At 67.5% G+C, this 20,087-nt stretch overlaps 1 protein-coding gene across 1 annotated transcript; it reads left to right on the top strand.

Annotated features, from left to right (window-relative positions):
- Positions 1 to 1,340: 1,340 nt before the first annotated feature.
- ITGA5 (integrin subunit alpha 5) lies at positions 1,341 to 20,025 on the top strand (the record flags this gene model as incomplete). The annotated part of the gene is made up of 30 exons (XM_083880975.1): positions 1,341 to 1,543; positions 2,848 to 2,975; positions 3,982 to 4,094; positions 4,689 to 4,815; positions 5,518 to 5,579; positions 5,964 to 6,009; positions 6,525 to 6,650; positions 7,222 to 7,266; positions 7,375 to 7,418; positions 7,537 to 7,593; positions 7,924 to 7,976; positions 8,235 to 8,446; positions 9,059 to 9,250; positions 10,113 to 10,158; positions 10,241 to 10,348; positions 10,865 to 10,920; positions 11,379 to 11,548; positions 12,082 to 12,219; positions 12,727 to 12,794; positions 13,829 to 13,979; positions 14,449 to 14,541; positions 15,099 to 15,178; positions 15,710 to 15,790; positions 16,245 to 16,347; positions 16,791 to 16,943; positions 17,493 to 17,660; positions 17,870 to 17,983; positions 18,204 to 18,305; positions 18,881 to 19,003; positions 19,661 to 20,025. 30 exons carry the CDS (start codon positions 1,341 to 1,343, stop codon positions 19,742 to 19,744), a joined length of 3,246 nt encoding a protein of 1,081 aa, XP_083737101.1. The 3' UTR covers positions 19,745 to 20,025.
- Positions 20,026 to 20,087: the final 62 nt, after the last annotated feature.

Below are 20,087 nucleotides of genomic sequence, written 5' to 3'. Positions count from 1 at the left end.
CCTCCGTGGGAACGGCTCCAGCCCCGGCCCCGTTTCCGCTCTTTCCTTCCAGGAAGCGGCGCCGGGATCCGGCCCCCCCCGCCCGTCCCCTTGTCCCCCGCGGTGTCCCCTTCCCCCCGCGGTGTCGCCTCCCTCCCCCCGTGTCCCCGGCCCTGCCACCCCCCGGCCCGGCCCCAGTGTCGCTCTGTGTCCTGCGGTGTCGTCCTGGTGTCCCCAAATGTCCCCCCCCATGTCCCCTGTGCCTGTCGCATTCCTGTCCCCTCATGGTGTCCTGGTGTCCCCACAATGTCGCGGTGTCCTCCAAATGTCCCCGTGCCCCGGTGTCCCAGTGTCCTCAGTGTCCCTGTCCCTCCTGTCCCGCTGTCCCGAGGTGTCCCCGTGTCCTTCAGGTGTCCCCTCTGTCCCACCGCCTTCAGGCCTGTCCCAGTCCCTGAGTCCTGATGTCCCCCGGGTGTCCTTTGGGTGTCCCTGATGTCCCCAATGTCCCTGGGCTGTCCCGGTGCCCTTGGAGTGTCCCAGTGTCCCTCGGGTGTCCCTGGAGTGTCCCATTCCCCGGTGTCCCCCTGTCCCCGGAGTGTCCCCCTGTCCCTGGTGTGTCCCTGTCCCTGCTGTCCCCCTGTCCCTGCTGTCCCCCTGTCCCCGGGGTGTCCCCTTGTCCCTGGGGTGTCCCTGTCCCTGCTGTCCCCCTGTCCCCGGGGTGTCACTGTCCCTGATGTCCCGATGTCCCTGGAGTGTCCTGCTCGCCCCTGGATGTCCCTTGACCCTGATGTCCCGGTGTCCTCTGAGTGTCCCGCTATTCCCGGGGTGTCCCTGTCCCCTGGGTGTCCCCCTGTCCCCTGGGTGTCCCCCTGTCCCTGCCGTCCCGCTGCTGTCTCTTGGGTGCTCTGTTCCCCCCGGGGTGTCCCTATCCCAGATGTCCCCCTGTCTCTTGGGTGCCCCGCTCTCCTCGGGGTGTCCCCCTGTCCCAGGTGTCTCCCTGTCCCCTGGGTGTTCCCCTGTCCCCGCCCTTCCTCGTTCCCCCTGGCTGTCCTGCTGTCCCCGGGGTGTCCCCCTGTCCCCCCGGGCTGTTCCTGTCCCCGGGGTGTCCCCGCTGTCCCCCTGTCCCCCCGGCTGTCCCTGTCCCTGTCCCTGTCTCCCCTGTCCCCCGGGTGGTCCCTGTCCCTGTCCCTGTCCCCCCTGTCCTGTCCCTGTCCCTGTCCCGTCCCGCCGGCGGTGCCGGTGCCGGTGCCCGCGGGGCGGTGGCTCCTCCCCGGTGAGTCACGGCGGGGGCGGGGCGGCCCCGGGCCCCCCCCGGGCACTTTCCGAGGGGACTCCGGAGCGGGAGCAGCGCCGAGCCCGCCATGGCCCCGGTTCCCCCGCGCCGGGCCCGGTGCCGGTGCCGGGCCGCGCTCCCGGTGCCGCTCCCGGTGCCGCTGCTGCTGCCGCTGCTGCTCCCGGCGGGGGCCGCCTTTAACCTGGAGGCGGCTCGGCCCCTTCTCTTCCGAGGGGCCCCCGGCTCCTTCTTCGGCTTCGCGCTGGATTTTTACCTGCCCGAGCCCCGCAGGTACCGGGAGCCGGGAAAACCGGGAAAAACCGGGAAAAACGGGGAAAAACCGGGCGGGGACAACGGGGGAAGCGCGCACCGGGACGGGACGGGGCGGGGGCGGCACCGGGAACCGAGGGAGGGGAGGGAGGGGAGGGAGGGGAGGGGAAGCGGGGCCGGGAACGGGATAACGGGAACGGGATAACGGGAACGGGATAACGGGAACGGGATAACGGGAGCGGGATAACGGGAACGGGATAACGGGAGCGGGAGCGGCCCCGGCGCGGGCGGGGCTCCGGGAGCGGATAACGGGAACGGGACAGCGCGAACCGGGAACGGGCAGCGCCGCCGGGAAATGGGGAAAAGGGAAACGGGAACGGGAAGTGGGAACTGAGAACCGGGACGGGGGAAAGGAGCCGGGAACGGGACGGGAACCGGGCCGGGAATGGGACGGGAAGCGGGGCCGGGAACGGGAACCGGGAGGGTCCAGCCCAGCCCCGGGGTCCCCCCCGGTCCCCCCCGCGCCGGCCCCGCCGGGGGTCCCGGGGCCCCGCTGCCCCCGGCCCGGAGCGTTTCCTGTAACCGGAGCCGGGGCTGCCCCCGGGGGGCTCCGGGGGGTGCGGGGGGACCCAAAATCGGGGAGGGGACCCGAAAATCGGGGGAGGACACAAAAATCTGGGAGGGGACCCAGGCACGGCCTCGCTGCCCCTCCGAAACCCCCACGGGTGACCCCAGCGGGGAGATCCCGGCCGGTGTCCCCCCACACCGGGACCCCTCCCCGGGCCGTGTCTCCCCCATCCTGGGACCCCCCTGGCCATGTCTCTCTACCCTGGGACCCCCCCAGCCCGTGTCCCCCCAACCCAGGACTCTCCTGGCCGTGTCCCCCCAACCCAAGACCCCCCAGGCCATGTCCCCTCCCTCCGGGGACCTCCCCAGGTGGTGTCCCCCCATCCCAGGACCCCCCAGGCCCTGTCCCCCCCCACCCAGGACCCCCCAGCTGTGTCCCCCCACCCTGGGACCCTCCAACCGTGTCCCCTCCCCACAGGACCCCCCCAGCCCGTGTCTCCCCCAACCCAGGACCCCCCAGCCCGTGTCCCCCCACCCTGGGACCCCCCCAGGCCGTGTCCCCCCCACCCAGGACCCCCGCCCAGCTGTGTCCCCCCCATTCTGGGACCCCTCCCCAGGTGCCGGGGGTGGCCCCGGTGTTTCCCCCCCCAGGGCTGGAAGGGGTCCCCAGTCCCGGGGCTGAGTCAGAGGGGCTCTGGGGACACCCTTGGGGACCCCCCGGGTGACAAACACAGTGTCCCCCCCCCCCCCCCCCGCAGTGTCAGCATCCTGGTGGGGGCCCCCAAGGCCAACACGAGCCAGCCCAATGTCACCCAGGGGGGGGCCGTGTTCCACTGCCCCTGGCCCCCCCAGGGCGGCTGCAGCGCCATCGACTTCGATCACATCGGTGAGGGGACACCGGCGACATCGGGGGGGGACATTGGGGACATGGGGGGGGACATTGGGGACATTGGGGGGACACGAGAGGGGACAGGGACACGGTGGGGGAATGGGGGACACAACTGGGATGGGGACACGTGGGAGGGACAGGACCCCCCCAGGGAATGGGGACAGGGACAGGGGTGGGGACAAACCACCCCAGGAATGGGGACAGGACCCCTCAAGACAGGGGGACAGTGACACAGGTGGGGACAGGAACCCCCAGGAATGGGGACAAACCCCCCAGGATTGGAGACAGGACCCCTCAGGACATGGGGACAGTGACACAAATGGGGACAAACCCCCCAGGAATGGGGACAGGATCAGCACAGGGGTGGGGACAGAGGTGGGGGACAGCCCCAGGGGACAGGAACACCCCCAGGGGACAGGGACACAGCGGTGTCACCCCCCGGGGACAGGGACACCCCCAGGGGACAGGGACACAGCGGTGTCACCCCCCGGGGACAGGGACACCCCCAGGGGACAGGGACACAGCGGTGTCACCCCCCGGGGACAGGGACACCCCCAGGGGACAGGGACACAGCGGTGTCACCCCCCGGGGACAGGGACACCCCCAGGGGACAGGGACACAGCGGTGTCACCCCCCGGGGACAGGGACACCCCCAGGGGACAGGGACACAGCGGTGTCACCCCCAGGGCAGCCCCGTGTCCCTGTCCCTGTCCCCATCCCCCCGCTGGCCTTGGCTGCCGTTAATGATCAACCCGGGGGGGGCGGGAGGGGCGGGGGGTCCTGAAAGGTCCTGGGGGGTCCCAGGGGGGTGGCTCTGGGGGTGGGGGGTCCCGGGGTGGTCTGGGGGGTCCCAGGGGGGTCTGGGGGGTCCCAGACGGGTCTGGGGGGTCCCGGGGTGTCCCAGGTGGGTGGCTCTGGGGGTGGGGGGTCCCGAGGGGATCTGGGGGGTCCCAGGTCACGGCTCTGGGGGTGGGGGCTGTCCTGACCCCTGTCCCCCCCCCAGGGACCCGCACCCACGACTTTGGGGGCAACAGCAGCGACGGGGCCGAGCCCGTGGAGTTCAAATCCCTGCAGTGGTTTGGGGCCACCGTGAGGGCCCACAACGGCTCCATCCTGGTACGGGGACATGGGGACACTGCGGGGACATGGGGACACTGGGGACAGTGAGGGGACACAACGGCTCCATCCTGGTACGGGGACATGGGGACACTGGGGGGACATGGGGACATTGGGGACATTGGGGGGACATGGGGACACTGGGGGGACATGGGGACATTGGGGACACTGGGGACATTGGGGACACCATGAGGGCCCACAATGGCTCCATCCTGGTACAGGGACATGGGGACACTGAGGGGACATTGGGGACACTGGGGGGACACTGGGGACACTGGGGACACTGGGGGGACACTGGGGACACTGGTGGGGCATGGGGACACTGGGGGGACACTGAGAGCCTTGGGGGGCTTGGAGGACGCTGAGGGGACACTGTGGGCTCCCCACAGCTCCTTCCTGCTCTGGGGACACTGGGGGACACAGGGGGGCTTGTGGGACTCTGGGGGACACTGGGGGACACTGGGGGGTGCTGGGAACACTAAGGGCCAGTGATGGGACACTGGGGACAATGGGAGGACACTGGGGGACACTGGGACCCCACGGGGCCATCGGGGCCCCCCGAGGTGCCCGAGCCCACCCCCGGTGCCCCCCCAGGCCTGCGCCCCCCTGTACAGCTGGAGCCCCCCCAAGGAGGAGGGGGGGGCGCGGGAGCCGGTGGGCTCCTGTTTCCTCTCCCTCGGGAACTTCTCCAAGTTCGTGGAGTACGCGCCCTGCCGCTCAGGTGGGACCCCGGGACCCCCGGGACAGCCCTGGGGACACCCAGGGACCCCCGGGACACCCCCGGGACCTCCGGAACACCCCAAGACACCCTCGAGACCCCCAGGGATACCCCAAAGCCCTCCTGGGACCATCCAGGAACCCCCTGGGACACCCAAGGACCCCCCCCGGGGACACTCCCAAGACACCCCCGGAACCACCAGGGACACCCCTGGGACCCCCCAAAGTCCCCCCGAGACCCGCCCCCGGGGACACCCGGCACCACCCAGGACCCCTGGGACATCCTAAAGCCCCCCCGGGACCCCCCCGAGACACCTCCAAGACACTCCCAGGACCACCTGGGACCCTCCCGATCCCCCAAGATCCCCCAGGAACCACAGGGACCCCCCGGGGACCCCTCAGGATCCCCCAGACCCGCCCAAGACATCCCACAACCCCCAAACCCCTCCCCGGGACCCCTCCAAGACTTCCCCGAGACCCCCCTGGGACCACCCTGAGGCCTCCCAGAATCCCCTGAGCCCCCCTAAGACCTCCCCCAAGACCCCCCAGAACCTCCAGGCACCCCCAGTCCCCCCCCATGGGTGCCATGCCCAGACCCCCGGGGTGACCCCCCAAACCCTGAGAGGGGGGAGTGACACCTCCAGACCCCCCGGGACCCTCAAAGACCCCCGGGGACCCCCAAAAAGACCCCCCTGTATCTCCCCAGACCTGAACTCGGCGGCAGGACAAGGCTACTGCCAGGGGGGCTTCAGTGCTGACTTCACACAGGTGGGGCTGGGGGGGCTCAGGGGGGTTTGGGGGTCCTGAAGGGTTTTGGGGAGGTCCTGGGGTTTTTCTGGGGGTCTGGGGGAGGGTTGGGGGGTCCTGAGGGGGTCCCAAGGAGTCCTGAAGGGTTTTAGGGGGTTTGGGGGGGTCCCAATGGGGTGAGGGTGGGGCTGGGAGGTCCTGGAGGGTTTTGGGGGGACCCTGGGGGGTTTTTGGGGGTCCTGAGTGGGTTTGGGGGGCCGGGGGGGTGTTCTGGGTGGGATTGGGGGTCCTGGGTGGGTTTTGGGGGGCCGGGGGGTGTTCGGGGGGGGTCCTGGGTGGGTTTTGGGGGGCCGGGTGGTGTTTTGGGGTGCCCCACACTGAGGGGGGTCCCCGGTGTCTCCGCAGACCGGGCGGGTGCTCCTGGGGGGGCCCGGCAGCTACTTCTGGCAAGGTGAGACCCCGGCCCTGTCCCCACCGTCCCCATTGCTCCCTGCCTGTCTCCTGTGTGTCCCCTGCGTGTCCCCACCTCCCCACCCACCTTGTCCCTGCCCATCCCCTTTGTCCCCCGCCTCATTCCCCATCCCCCTGCCCACCCTGTCCCCGTCCCCTGTCCCCCCGGTGTCCCCCCGGTGCTGAGTGTCCCCCAGGGCAGGTGATGTCGGCCCCCTCTGTCCCTGTCCCCTGTCCCCTGTCCCCTGTCCCTGTCCCTGTCCCTGTCCCCCCATGCTGAGTGTCCCCCAGGGCAGGTGATGTCGGCCCCCCCTGTCCCCCCGCGGTGTCCCCTGTCCCTGTCCCCCCATGCTGAGTGTCCCCCAGGGCAGGTGATGTCGGCCCCCCCTGTCCCCCCGCGGTGTCCCCTGTCCCTGTCCCCCCATGCTGAGTGTCCCCCAGGGCAGGTGATGTCGGCCCCCTCTGTCCCTGTCCCCTGTCCCCTGTCCCTGTCCCCCCATGCTGAGTGTCCCCCAGGGCAGGTGATGTCGGCCACCCAGGAGCAAATCGCGGCCGGGAACTTCCCCGAGTACCTGATCCAGGAGGTGCCGGGACAGCTCCAGACCCGACAGGCGGCGCCCAGCCACGACGACAGTTACATGGGTGGGACATTGGGGACAGCGGGGACACTGGGGACACTGGGGGGCATGGGGACAGCCACAACGACAGCTACATGGGTGCGACACTGGGGACAGCGGGGACACTGGGGGGCATGGGAACATGGGGACAGCCACAACAGTTACATGAGTGCGACATTGGGGACAGCGGGGACACTGGGGACACTGGGGACACTGGGGGGCATGGGGACAGCCACGACGACAGCTACATGGGTGCGACACTGGGGACACTGGGGACACTGGGGGGGCATGGGGACATTGGGGACACTGGGGGGACAACGGGGGCATTGGGGACATGAGGACAGCCACAACGACAGTTACATGGGTGGGACACTGGGGACACTGGGGGACATTGGGGACAGCTACATGGGTGGGACATTGGGGACAGCAGGGACACTGGGGTGCATGGGGACATGGGGACACCTGGGGGACATGGGCACATGGGGACAGCTACATGGGTGGGGACACCTAGGGGCCATGGGGACACAGGCCAGTGGCACCGGGGTGACAGCACAGGTGACAGCACAGGTGACACTCTCTCTCTCTGTCCCCCCCAGGTTACTCGGTGACCGTGGGCGAGTTCAGCGGTGACACCACTCAAGGTGGGTGACCCCGAGGGTGACATCAGGGGTGTCCCCACCCCCCGGGGTGTCCCCACCCTCCCTGGCCACCCCCTGACCGCGTCCCTTTGTCCCTTTTTGTCCCCACAGATTTCGTGGCCGGTGTCCCCAAGGGCAACCTCACCTATGGCTACGTAAGGAGGGGACACTGGGGGACACTGGGGGGACACTGGGGGGCACTGGAGGGGTCCCGGTGCTGGTGTCCCCCCCCTCGCTGGCTCAGTGTCCCCTGTGTCCCCTGTGTCCCCTCAGGTCACCATCCTCAATGGCACCAACATGAAATCCCTGTACAACTTCTCGGGGGAGCAGGTGGGGAACAGGGTGGGGGTCCCAGGGGGGCCTGGGGGGGGGGGGTCCTGGGGAGGTTTGGGGAGTCCAGGGGGGTCCTAAAAGGGTTCCTGGGGGGTTCCTGGGGGGATCCAGGGGAGTCCTGGGGGGGTTCTGAGGGGATCCAGAGGGGTCCTGGGGGGGTTCAGGGGGTCCTGGGAGGGTCCTGGGGGTTTCTGGGGAGGGTCTAAAACCGGGTCTGGGGTTCCCAGGAGGGATGAAGGGGGGACGGGTGGAATGTGGGGGACTCAGAGGGGTCGCAGCCCCCAGCTCGGGGGGGGCTCACCCTGTTTTATCCCCCCCCCCCCCCAGATGGCCGCGTATTTCGGCTACGCCGTGGCCGCCACTGACGTCAACAACGACGGGTGAGGGACCCCCGGGACCCCCCGGGACACCCCAAAATGCCTCTGTGCTCCCCCCAAACACCCCCCAAAATCCCTCTATGCCCCCTGGACCCCCCCCCCCCCCGCAAAGTTTCTCAGTGCCCCCTGTTCATGACCCCCTCGACCCTGCCAGGACCCCCTAAAATGACCCTGTACCTCCCCAAACACCCCCCAAAGCCCCTCTACGCCCCCTGGACCCCCCCAAAAGCTCTCCCTGACCCCCCCCCGTTGTCCCCCCAGGCTGACGGACCTGCTGGTGGGCGCCCCCCTGTTCATGGCCCGCAGTGGGGCGGGGGGCGCGCGGGAGCTGGGCCGGGTCTACCTTTACCTGCAGAGCCCGGGGGGGGGCCCACCCCAGCCCCCCGGGCCCCCCCTGACCGGGACACACGAGTTCGGGAGGTTCGGCAGCGCCATCGCCCCCCTGGGGGACACAGACCTGGACGGGTACAACGGTATGAGGGGGGAATAGGGGGTTTATGGGGGGAAATGGGGGTTTATGGGGGGGAAATGGGGGTTTATGGGGGGGAAATGGGGGAATTATGGGGAGGGGAAATGGGGGGTTGTGGGGGGTTTATGGGGGATAAAAAGGGGATTTATGGGGGGGGAAATGGGGGTTTATGGGGGGGATAGGGGGTTTATGGGAGGGTAAAAGAGGAATTTATGGGGGGGAATAGGGGGGTTTATGGGGTGCAAAAAAGGGAATTTATGGAGGGGAAAGGGGGGTTTGTGGGGGGGGAAATGGGAGTTTATGGGGGGAGGAAAAGGGGGGTTTATGGGGGGAAAAAGGGGATTTATGGGGGGGAATGGGGGATTATGGGGGGGCACAGAGGGGTTTATGGGGGGAAAGGGGAGTTTATGGGGAAAAATGGGAATTTATGGGGGGGTACAGGGGGGTTTATGGGGAGCACTGGGGGCTGTTTTGGTGTCTCTACAGTTCTGAGGGGGGGGTTTGGCTCTCTGCCGTTCCAGGGGGTGTTTTTGGGGGGCTGTTTTGGGGTCTCTGCATTTCTGGGGGTATTTTTGGGGCTGTTTTGGGGTCCCCCCCTCACTCCCCCCCATTACAGACGTGGCCGTGGGGGCCCCGCTGGGGGCCGAGGGTCGCCGGGGGCTCGTGTTCATTTTCCGGGGGGGGGTCTCGGGGCTGCGGCCCCGCCCGGCCCAGGTGCTGCGGGGGCTGGGGGCGCCCCGCGCCCAGCCAGACTTCTTTGGGGCCGCGCTGAGGGGGGACACGGACCTGGACGGCAACGGGTACCCCGGTGAGTCCCTGTCACCTGTGTCACCTGTGTCACCTGTGTGTCCTCTGTGTCACCCCTATCATCCCCCCCAACGGGTACCCCGGTGAGTCCCTGGCACCTGTGTCACCTGTGTCACCTGTGTGTCATCCCCCCCTGTGTCATCCCACCCAACGGGTACCCCGGTGAGTCCCTGTCACCTGTGTCACCTGTGTCACCTGTGTCACCCCCCTGTGTCATCCCCCCCAACGGGTACCCCGGTGAGTCCCTGGCACCTGTGTCACCTGTGTCACCTGTGTCACCTGTGTCACCCCTATCATCCCCCCCAACGGGTACCCCGGTGAGTCCCTGGCACCTGTGTCACCTGTGTCACCTGTGTGTCCTCTGTGTTACCCCTATCATCCCCCCCAACGGGTACCCCGGTGAGTCCCTGTCACCTGTGTCACCTGTGTCACCTGTGTCACCCCCCTGTGTCATCCCCCCAACGGGTACCCCGGTGAGTCCCTGTCACCTGTATCACCTCTGTCACCCATGTCACCCCCCTTTGTGTCACCCTGAGGATGAGGGACCCTCCTGTCCCCCCTGGTGTCCCCTTGTCCCCGTCCTCAGTGACTCCCCTGTGTCCCATGTGTCCCCTGTCCCTGTGTCCTCTGTCCCCATCCGATGTCCCCTTGTCCTCATTCTCAGTGACTCCCCTGTCCTGTGTCCCTGTCCTTGGGTCCCTGTCCCTGTTCCTCTGTCCCCTGTCCCTGTCCCCTGTGTCCCCTTGTCCCCATCCTCAGTGACTCCCCTGTCCCCGTGTCCCCCCTGATGACCCCCCTGTGTCCCCTGTCCCTGTGTCCCTGTCCCTGTCCCCGTCCCCCTGGTGACCCCCCTGTCCCCACAGATCTCCTGGTCGGCGCCTTCGGGGCGGACACGGTGGCCGTTTACAGGTGAGTGTCACCTTTGTCACCTTTGTCACCCGTGTCACCTCTGTCACCCCCCGGGGGGGTCCCTGACCCTGTGTCCCCCCAGGGGCCGCCCCATTGTCCACGCCAGCGCCACCCTGGCCATTGTCCCCACCATGATCAACCCCGAGGAGCGCGGCTGCGTCCTGCCCGCCACGGGCCACCACGTGTCCTGGTGGGTGACACTGGGGACAGGGAGGGGACAGCGGGGGTGTCCTGGTGGGTGACACTGGGGACAGTGGGGACAGGGAGGGGACAATGGGGGACAGGGAGAGGACAACAGGGGTGTCCTGATGGGTGACACTGGGGACAGGGAGGGGACAGTGGGGGTGTCCTGGTGGGTGACACTGGGGACAGCAGGGACAGGGAGGGGACAGCAGGGGTGTCCTGGTGGGTGACACTGGGGACAGCAGGGACAGCCGGGGGACAGGGAGAAGAGAGAGGGGGGACAGCCAGGGGACAGCGTGGGGACACTTGGAGAGAGGATGGGGGACACTGGGAGGGGACACTGGGGGGGACATGGGGACACTGGGGGGTCCCAGGGACACGGGGACAGTGCACTGAGGACACTTTGGGGGGGATTTGGGGACACTGGGGGGTCCTCGTGTGTCCATGGTGGAGGGACACTGAGGGGACACTGAGGGGACACGGTGGGGGTCTCACGGTGCCACCTCTGTGTCCTCACCCTCAGCATCAATGTCACCTTCTGCCTCAACGCCTCGGGACGGCACCTGCCCGGGCCCATCGGTGAGGGGACAGGGGGACATGGGAGGGGACAGGAGACATCAGGGTGGGACATGGGGACATTGGGGAGGAGACATGGGGGACATCGGGGTGGGACAGGGGGATATTGGGGTGGGACAGGGGGATATTGGGGTGGGACAAAAGGGACATCGGGGGGGACAGGGGACATGGGAGGGGACAAACGGGATATAGTGGGGACGAAGGAAGGGGACAAATGGGGACAGCCCGGGGGGGGCACGCACACTGGGGACACCCCTGTGTCCCTTTGGTGTCCCCAAGGGAGGGGACACAACAGCCATGGGGACACGAGGCTGTCCCTGAGGTGTCCCCATGGTGTCCCCAAGGCTGTCGGGGGGCGTGGCACAGCAGCCCTGGGGACAGGATGGGGACACGGGGCTGTCCCTGGGCTGTCCCTGACGTGTCCCCATGGTGTCCCCGCGGTGTCCCCTCGGTGTCCCCAGGGCTGTCGCTGGAGCTGAGCGTGGACGGGGCCAAGGCGGGGGGGGCGCGGCGCGCGCTGTTCCTGGGGGGGGGCGCGGGGGGGGCGCCCCCCTCCCCCACCCGGAACCTGTCCCTGGAGGTCCCCAACGGGGGGACCCCCCGGTGCCGCACCCTGCCCGTGTTCCTGCGGGTAAGAGCGCCCCCAAACACACCCCAAAATACCCCAAAACGGCCCAAAACTGCCCAAAATAGCCCAAAAATGGCCCTAAAACAGCCCCAAAACTGTCCCGGGACCCCAAAACAGCCCTTGGGACCCCTCCTGTCACCCCTGTGTCCCTCTGGGGAGCCCCCATGTCACCCCTGGGGACCCCTTGTGTCACCTTTGGGATCCCCCCATCATCCTGGGACCTCCCCTGTCACCTTGAGGCCTCCTGTGTCACCCTGGGACCTCCTTGTCACCTCCCTGTCACCCTTGGGACCTCACATGTCGCCTTGGGACCTCCCCTGTCACCTTTGGGATCCCCATGTCACCCCTGGGATCCCCCATGTCACCTCTGCGACCCCCTGTGTCACCTCCCTGTCACCCCTGGGACCCCTTATGTCACCCTGGGACTTCCCCTGTCACCTTTGGGACCCCTCCTGTCACCCTGGGGACCCCCTGCCCCACCCCTGTGTGTCCCCTGTGTGTCGCCGGTGTCACCGGTGTCCCCCGTGTGTCCCCAGAACGAGTCGGAGTTCCGGGACAAGCTGTCCCCCATCCCGGTGTCCCTGAGCCTGGCCCTGGACCAGGCCGTGTCCCCTCCCCCGCCGGGGCTGTCCCCGCTGCTGTCACCGGCCACGCGCACGCGCCTGGAGGCCAAGGTGTGTCACCTGTGTGTCCCCTCTGTGTCCCTTCTCTGTCACCCCAGTGTCACCCTGTGTGTCACCCTGGGTCCCCTGTGACATTTTGTGTCAACCCCAGGGTACACAATGTCACCCCTGTGTCACCCCAGTGTCACCTTGTGTCATCTCTGTGTCGCCTCTGTGTCACCTCTGTCACCCCAGTGTCACCCTGTGTCCCTTGTGACACTTTGTGCCACCCTCAGGGTACACAATGTCACCTCTGTGTCACCCCAGTGTCACCCATCACCCTGATGTCCCCAATGTCCCCTCTCACCCCACTGATGTCCCCACTGTCCCCAATGTCCCCAGTGTCCCCAATATCCCCAATGCCATCAATGTCCCCAATGTCCCCATGTCCCCAGTGTCCCCAGTGTCTCCACTATCCCCATTGTCCCCAATGTCCCCAATGTCCCAAATATCCCCAATGCCTTCAATGTCTTCACTATCCCCATTGTCCCCAATGTCCCCCTGTCCCCATGTCCCCAGGCCCACATCCAGCTGGACTGTGGTGAGGACAATGTCTGTGTGCCCGACCTGCAGCTCGAGGCCACCACGTAAGGAGGGGACACCGGGGACAGGGGGGGACAGGGAGGGACAGGAGGGGACAGGGCAGGGGTGGCCCTACTGGGGACAGTCTGGGGGTCCTGGGGGTGTCCCTGTGGATGTCCCCATGTCACCACACCTGTGTCCCCCCAAGGGATGGGTGGGGCATGTCCCGGGGTGTCCCCGAGGTGTCCCTGGGGTGTCCCCAGGCATGTCCCCATGTCCCCATCCCCGTGTCCCCACCAGGGACCTCTGGGCCATGTTCTGGAGGGATTTTGGGGGGTTCCTGGGGGAGTTCCAAGGGAATTTTGGGGATGTTTTTTGGGGGTCTCTGGGCTCTGGGGCTGTGCCTGGGTGTGTCCCCATAGATGTCCCCATGTCCTAATCCCCATGTCCCCCCCAGAGATCACTGGGCCGTGTTCGGGGGGGGGGGGGGGGTTTGGGGGTGTCCTTGGGGGGTTCTGAGAGTGTCCCCAGGTATGTCCCCATGTCACCACCCCCTGTCCCCCCCAGGGACCACCGTGCTGTGTTTCTGGGGTTGATTTGGGTTGTTTTGGGGTGTCCCCATGCCCCCATCCCCCTGTCCCCCCCAGGGACCGCTGGGCCGTGTTTTTGGGAGTCTTTGGGGTTGTTTTTGGGGTGTCTCCATGTCACCACCCCCTGTCCCCGCCAGGGACCGCCGGGCCGTGTTTTTGGGGGTCTTTGGGGTTGTTTTTGGGGTGTCTCCATGTCACCACCCCCTGTCCCCGCCAGGGACCGCCGGGCCGTGTTTTTGGGGGTCTTTGGGGTTGTTTTTGGGGTGTCTCCATGTCCCCATCCCCCTGTCCCCCCCCAGGGACCTCTGGGCCATGTCCCGAGGGGGTTTTGGGGTTGTCCCCATGTCACCACCCCCTGTCCCCCCAGGGACCGCCGGGCCGTGTTTTTGGGGTTGTTTTGGGGTTGTCCCCATGTCACCATGTCCCTGTCCCCCCCAGGGACCGCCGGGCCGTGTTTTTGGGGTTGTTTTGGGGTTGTCCCCATGTCACCATGTCCCCGTCCCCCCCAGGGACCGCCGGGCCGTGTTTTTGGGGGACAGGAACAGCCTGAACGTGACATTCCACGCGCGGAACGTGGGCGAGGGGGGCGCCTACGAGGCCGAGCTGCACGTGCGGCCCCCCCCGGGGGCGCTTTACTCGGGGGTCCTCAGACCCCACGGGGTGAGGGGGGACCCGGGGATGGGGAAGAGGTTTGGGCGGCCTGGGGGGCACGCTGGGATTGGGGAGGGGGATTGGGGGGGGTCCAGGGATACCTGGAGGGGCACCCCTGGATTGGGGAGAAATTTTTGGGGGGTTGGGGGTCACCCCGGGATTAGGGAGGGGGTTTGGGGGGGGTCCAGAGATACCTGGGGGGGCACGCTGGGGATGGGGAGGGGTCACTGGGGGGGGTCAAGGGGTGCCTGGGGGGCTTGGGGGCACCCCAAGGGGTGGGGAGGGGGTTTTGGGGGGGGGTCAGATTTGCCTGGGGGGGGCTCAGGGGATGACCCCAATTATGGGGGGGGGTGTCACTATGGGGAGGGGGTGTCACTGTGGGGGGGGTCAGGAGTATTTGGGGGGTCCCGGATGTGGGGAGGGGTCACACAGGGGGGTGAATTGGGGGGTCTGACCCACCTCTGACCCCCCCCCCCAGAATTTCTCTGCCCTGAGCTGTGAACTGGGGGGGGGCAACGGCTCCAGCCCCCTGGTCTGTGACCTGGGGAACCCCATGAAGGCCGGGGCCAGCGTGAGTGGGGGGCCGGGGGGGTTTGGGTGGCTGGGGGGGGGGGGGAGGTTGGGTGAGATTTTGGGGGTCTGGGGGGGAATTGGGGGGAATTTTGAGGGGTTTGGGGGGATTTGAGGGGGGATTTTGGGGGAGTTGGGGGGATTTGAGGGGAATTTTGGGGGGCTGGAGGGGATTGGGGGAGGATTTTTAGGGTGGCCGGGGGGTTTAGGGGGGATTTTGGAAGGTTGGAGAGGATTTTGGGGAACTAGAGGGGGAGGCTGGGGGGGATTTTAGGTGGTGGGGGGGCGGATTTTGGGCCTCTTAGGTGGTTTGGGAGGCTAGGGGGTATTTGAGGGGGATTTTGGGGGGGCTGAGGGGGGGTTGGGGGTGGGTTGGGGGTCTGGGAGGAGGTTTGGGGAGGATTTTTTGTGGGGATGGGGGGTCTGAGGGGGGATTTTTGGGGTGTTTGAAGGGGTTTGGGGGGACCAGGGGCAGTTCGGGGGGGGAATTTTTTGGGGTGGATTTTTTGGGGGGGGTCTGTCCCAGTGTGACCCCCCCATGTCCCCCCATGTGCCCAGATTTGGGGGGGGCTGCGTTTCACCATCCCCCACCTGAGCGACAACAGCAGCAGCGTCCGGTTCGAGCTGCAGATCCGCAGGTGGGGCCAGGGGGCTGGGACCCCAAATTGGGGGTCTGGGGTAGTCAGGGGGGGTCTGGGACCCCCATTTTGGCGGTCTTGGGGGATCTGGAACCCCCAGTTCAGGGTTTGGGGTGGTCAGGGGGCTCTGGGACCCCCCAGTCTGGGGTTTGGGGAGGGCACAGGGGGGTCTGGGACCCTAATTTGGGTTCGGGGGGGCACAGCAGGGATCTGGGAACCCAAATTTGAGGGTCTGGGGAGTTTTGGGACCCCCAGTTTGAGGTTTGGGGTGGTTGGGGGGGGGGTCCTGGACCCCCAGTTTGGGGTTCCAGAGGGATCAGAGGCTTTTTGGGGAGGGGTCACACCTGTGGGGTGGGGCAGGTCTGGAGGGCGGGACCTGATTTGGGGGTACCCGAGGGGTGTCTCCAAGGTTTTGGGGGTCCTGGGGTGTCCCCAAGGATTTGGGGGTCCCCAAGGGAGGATTTGGGGGTCCCAAGGGGGATCTGGGGGTCCCGGGGGTCCCGGTGGTGACCCCCCGCTGTCCCCCCACAGCAAGAACGCCAACAACTCTCAGAGCCCCGTGGTGGCCGTGGCCATGGCCGTGAGGGCGGCCACCAGAGTGTCCGTGCTCGGGTCAGTGACACCGGGGACACCGGGGACAGGGGGGACACTGGGGGGACACTGTGGGGACACTGTGGGGACAGGGGGAGGGCACTTGCCAGAGCCTCTGGGTGACACGGAGGGGACACAAAGGGGACGTGGAGGGGACACTGGGGGACCTGAGACCTGCCAGGGCCTCTGGGTGACAGAGAGGGGACATGGAGGGGACACGGAGGGGACACACAGGGACATTGAGGGGACCTGAGACCTCCCAGACCCTCTCAGTGTCCCCATCACCTCGCTGGGTGAGCTGGGGGACATGGAGGGGACACGGAGGGGACACGGAGGGGACATTGAGGGGACCTGAGACCTGCTGGACCCTCTCAGTGTCCCCCCCACCTCGCTGGGTGACCTGGGGGACACAGAGGGGACACGGAGGGGACACGGAGGGGACAGGCCCGGTGCTGACCCTCCCGTGTCCCCTCAGCGTGTCCCGGCCTGACGTTGTCACCATCCCCGAGGGGGGGTGGGGACCCGACCCCCCCCAGCGGCTGCAGGACCTGTCCCCGCCCGTGGAGCACGTCTATGAGGTGGGGACATCGCGGGGACGTGTCCCCGAACGGGGGGACAACAATGTCCCCATGACCCCAACCCCAGGGGACACCAATGTCCCCATGACCCCAACCCCAGGGTCCCTGTGTTCCTAATCCCGGGGTCCCTGTGTCCCCAACCCTGGACTTCCTCTGTCCCCAACCCTGAGGTCCCCAAGTCCCTAATCCCCACCCTGGGGATCCCCGAGTCCCTAATCTGGGGGTCCTTGTGTCCCCAAATCTGGGATGTCCCCTCATCCCCAACCCCTGGGTGTCCCTGTGTCCCCTGGCTGTCCCCTGGCTGTCCCGTGGGGGTCCCCTGGCTGTCCCCTGGCTGTCCCCCGGGTGACCCCATGTCCCCTGGGTGTCCCCCTGTGCTGACCCCTGGCTGTCCCCTGGGTGTCCCCCTGTGCTGACCCCTGGGTGTCCCCGGGTGTCCCCAGGTGGTGAACGAGGGTCCCAGTGCCATCAGCCAGGGCACGCTGGAGCTGAGCTGTCCCCTGGGCCACCGCGGCCACCCCCTGCTCTACGTCACCGGCCACCAGGGCCTGCACAACTGCTCGGCCACCCACGGGCTGGACCCACTGCGGCTGACGGTACTGGGGACACTGGGGACACTGTTGGGGACAACGGGGAAATTGGGGACAATGGGGGTAATGGGGACACTGGGGACACCGTCATGGACAATGGGGACAGTGGGGACGTTGGGGATAATGGGAACATTGGGGGTAATGGGGGCACTGGGGACAATGGGGACACTGGGGATAATGGGGAGGCCATCAGGGACATTGGGGACAGTGGGGATATTTGGGGACATTGGGGACATCGGGGATATTGGGGACAATGGGGACACTGGGAATAATGGTGGTAATGGGAACATTGGGGACCATGGGGACACCATCAGGGACACTGGGGACAATGGGGATATTGGGGACAATGGGGACATCATCAGGGACATTGGGGACAATGGGGACACTGGGGACATTGGGTGGCACAGGGGCTCTGGGACATTGGGCACTGTGGCTCTGGATGGTGTTGGGGACACTGGGGACATCGGGTGGCACTGGGAGATGGAGGACTGAGGGTGCTGGGGACATTGGGGACACCGGGAGATGGGGCACCACGGACACGGGTGGCACTGGGAGGTGCCAGGGTGGCTCTGGGGGGACATCGGGTGGCACTGGGGGGTGGCCGGGATTGTCCCCAGCACTGTCCCCAGCGCTGTCCCCATGTCCCCGCAGGAGCGGGAGCCGAGCCCTGGGCCACACGTGCTGCAGCGCAGGGACACTGCAGGGGACACCAGGGACACCCTGGTGAGTGACACTGTCCCCTTGTCCCCCAGGCTGGGACACCCCTGGGGCTGGCCCAGGAGTGTCCCCAAGGTGGGGGTGACACTGGGGGTGACTGGGGTGACAGGAGGTGGCCTGGGGTGACCATGGGTGACCGAGAGTGACCCAGGCATGACCCAAGGGGTGACCCTGCTGTGACCCCTGGTGACCCTGGGGGTGACCCCGGGTGACAGGTGTGTCCCGAGGGCGAGTGTTTCCGGCTGAGCTGCCCCTCGGGGGGGCTGGAGCGGCAGCAGAGGGTCACTCTGCGCTTGACCTTCCACCTGAGGACCCCCCCCGTGCGCCAGGTGAGACCCCAAACACCCCCAGACCCCCAAAATACCCCAGGACCCCCAAAACACCCCTGGGACCTCCCCTGGGACCCCCTGGAATTCCCCAGGAGTGGCCCTGTGGGTGTCCCCTGTGTGTCTCCTCTGTGTCCCTCGTGTGCCCCCCGTGTGTCCCCTGTGTGTGTCCCTGTGTCCCCTGTGTCCCCCCACTGTCACTGACCATGTCCCCGTGTCCCAGCGGGAGGCGGGCCCGCTGTCCCTGCGCTGTGACGCCGAGTTCCGAGTGCTGCGTCTGCCCTACCGTGTGCGACCCGAGAGCCACCCCCGCCACCGCCTGCAGGTGACACTGGGGACACTGGGGACACTGGGGGACACTGGGGGGACAGGGGACATGGGGACACACAGGGGACACACAGGGCTGCCGTACTGTGTGCGAGCCGAGAGCCACCCCTGCCACCACCTGCAGGTGACACCCGGGACACTGGGGACACTGGGGGGACAGGGGACACTGGGGGGACAGGGGACACACAGGGGACATGGGTCCTGTACCGTGTACGACCCGAGAGCCACCCCCGCCACTGCCTGCAGGTGACAGTGGGGACACTGGGGGGACACTGAGGACACTGGGGACATTGGGGACACTGGGGGGACACAGCTGCTGTACCACATGTGGCCTAAGAGTCACCCACACCACCGCCCGCAGGTGACAATGGGGACACTGGTGACACTGTGGGTGACACTAGGTGACACTGGGTGGCACTGGGTGGCACTGGGTGGCACTGTGGCTCACACAGGGTGTGTCCCTGTCCCCAGGTGGTGACAGCACTGTCCTGGTCCCGGCCCGAGGCGGGCGGGGGGGTCCCGGTGTGGGTGGTGACACTGGGTGACCCTGTGGGTGTCTGTCCCTGTCCCCAGGTGGTGACAGCGCTGTCCTGGGCGCGGCCCGAGGCGGGCGGGGGGGTCCCGGTGTGGGTGGTGGTGCTGGCGGTGCTGCTGGGGCTGCTCCTGCTCGCCCTCCTCTGCTACGGCCTCTACAAGGTGGGCTTTGGGGGGTCTGGGGGGAATTTGGGGGGTCTGGGGGGTTCAAAGGGGGCTCAGAGGGCTCTACAAGGTGGGGTTGGGGAATTCTGGGAGGGTCTGGGGGGTCCAAAGGGGTCTGGGGGGCTCTATAAAGTGGGGCTGGGGGATTTTGGGGGGCACTGGGGATTCCAGAGGGGATTTTGGGGGAACATGGAGGACACAAGGGGACACTGTGGGACACTGGGGTGGCACTGTGGGACACTGGGGGGTCTTGGGGGGACATTATGGGGTCCTGTGGGGGGGGGGTTGGGGGGACACAAGGGGCACAGGGGATACTGTGGGACAGGGGGGTGGCACTGTGGGGTTTGGGGGGGTTTTGGGGGGCATAAGGAGCACAGGGGACACTGTGGGACACTGTGGTGGCACTGTGGGGTCTCGGGGGGATTTTGGGGGGACACAGGGGACACTGTGGGCACTGGGGTGGCACTGTGGGGTCTCGGGGGCGTTTTGGGGGGGGACATAGGGGACACTGTGGGACACCGTGGGACACAGGGGTGGCACTGTGGGGTCTCGGGGGGATTTTGGGGGACACAGGGGACACCGTGGGACACAGGGGTGGCACTGTGGGGTCCCGGGGGGGGGTTTGGGGTCCCCCTGACCCCCCTGTCCCCCCAGCTCGGGTTCTTCAAGCGCTCGGGGCCCTACGGCACCGCCATGGAGAAGGCACAGCTCAAACCCCAGGCGGCCTCCGAGGCCTGAGGGGACCCTGCGGTGACAGGGACACCCCGAGGGGACACCCCGGGAGGGGACACCCCGCGGCCAGGGACATCCTCACGGCTTGAGGACATCCCACGGCTTGGGGACATCCCGTGGCCAGGGACACCTCCCCAGCTTGGGGACATCTCCACGGCTTGGGGCCACCTCTTGTCCAAGGACATCCCATGGCCTGGGGACACCTCGTGGCCAGGGTCACCTCCACGGCTTGGGGACACCCCAGCTGGGGACACCTCATGGCCTGGGGACATCCCATGGCTTGGGGACACCTCCATGGCTTGGGGGACATCTCATGGCCAAGGACACCTCCACAGCTTGGGGACACTCC

The sequence above is a fragment of the Zosterops lateralis genome (assembly GCF_965231275.1).
Source record: "Zosterops lateralis genome assembly, chromosome: 32".
Lineage (NCBI taxonomy): Eukaryota > Metazoa > Chordata > Aves > Passeriformes > Zosteropidae > Zosterops > Zosterops lateralis.
This window is presented reverse-complemented; position numbering and strand designations above follow the sequence as displayed.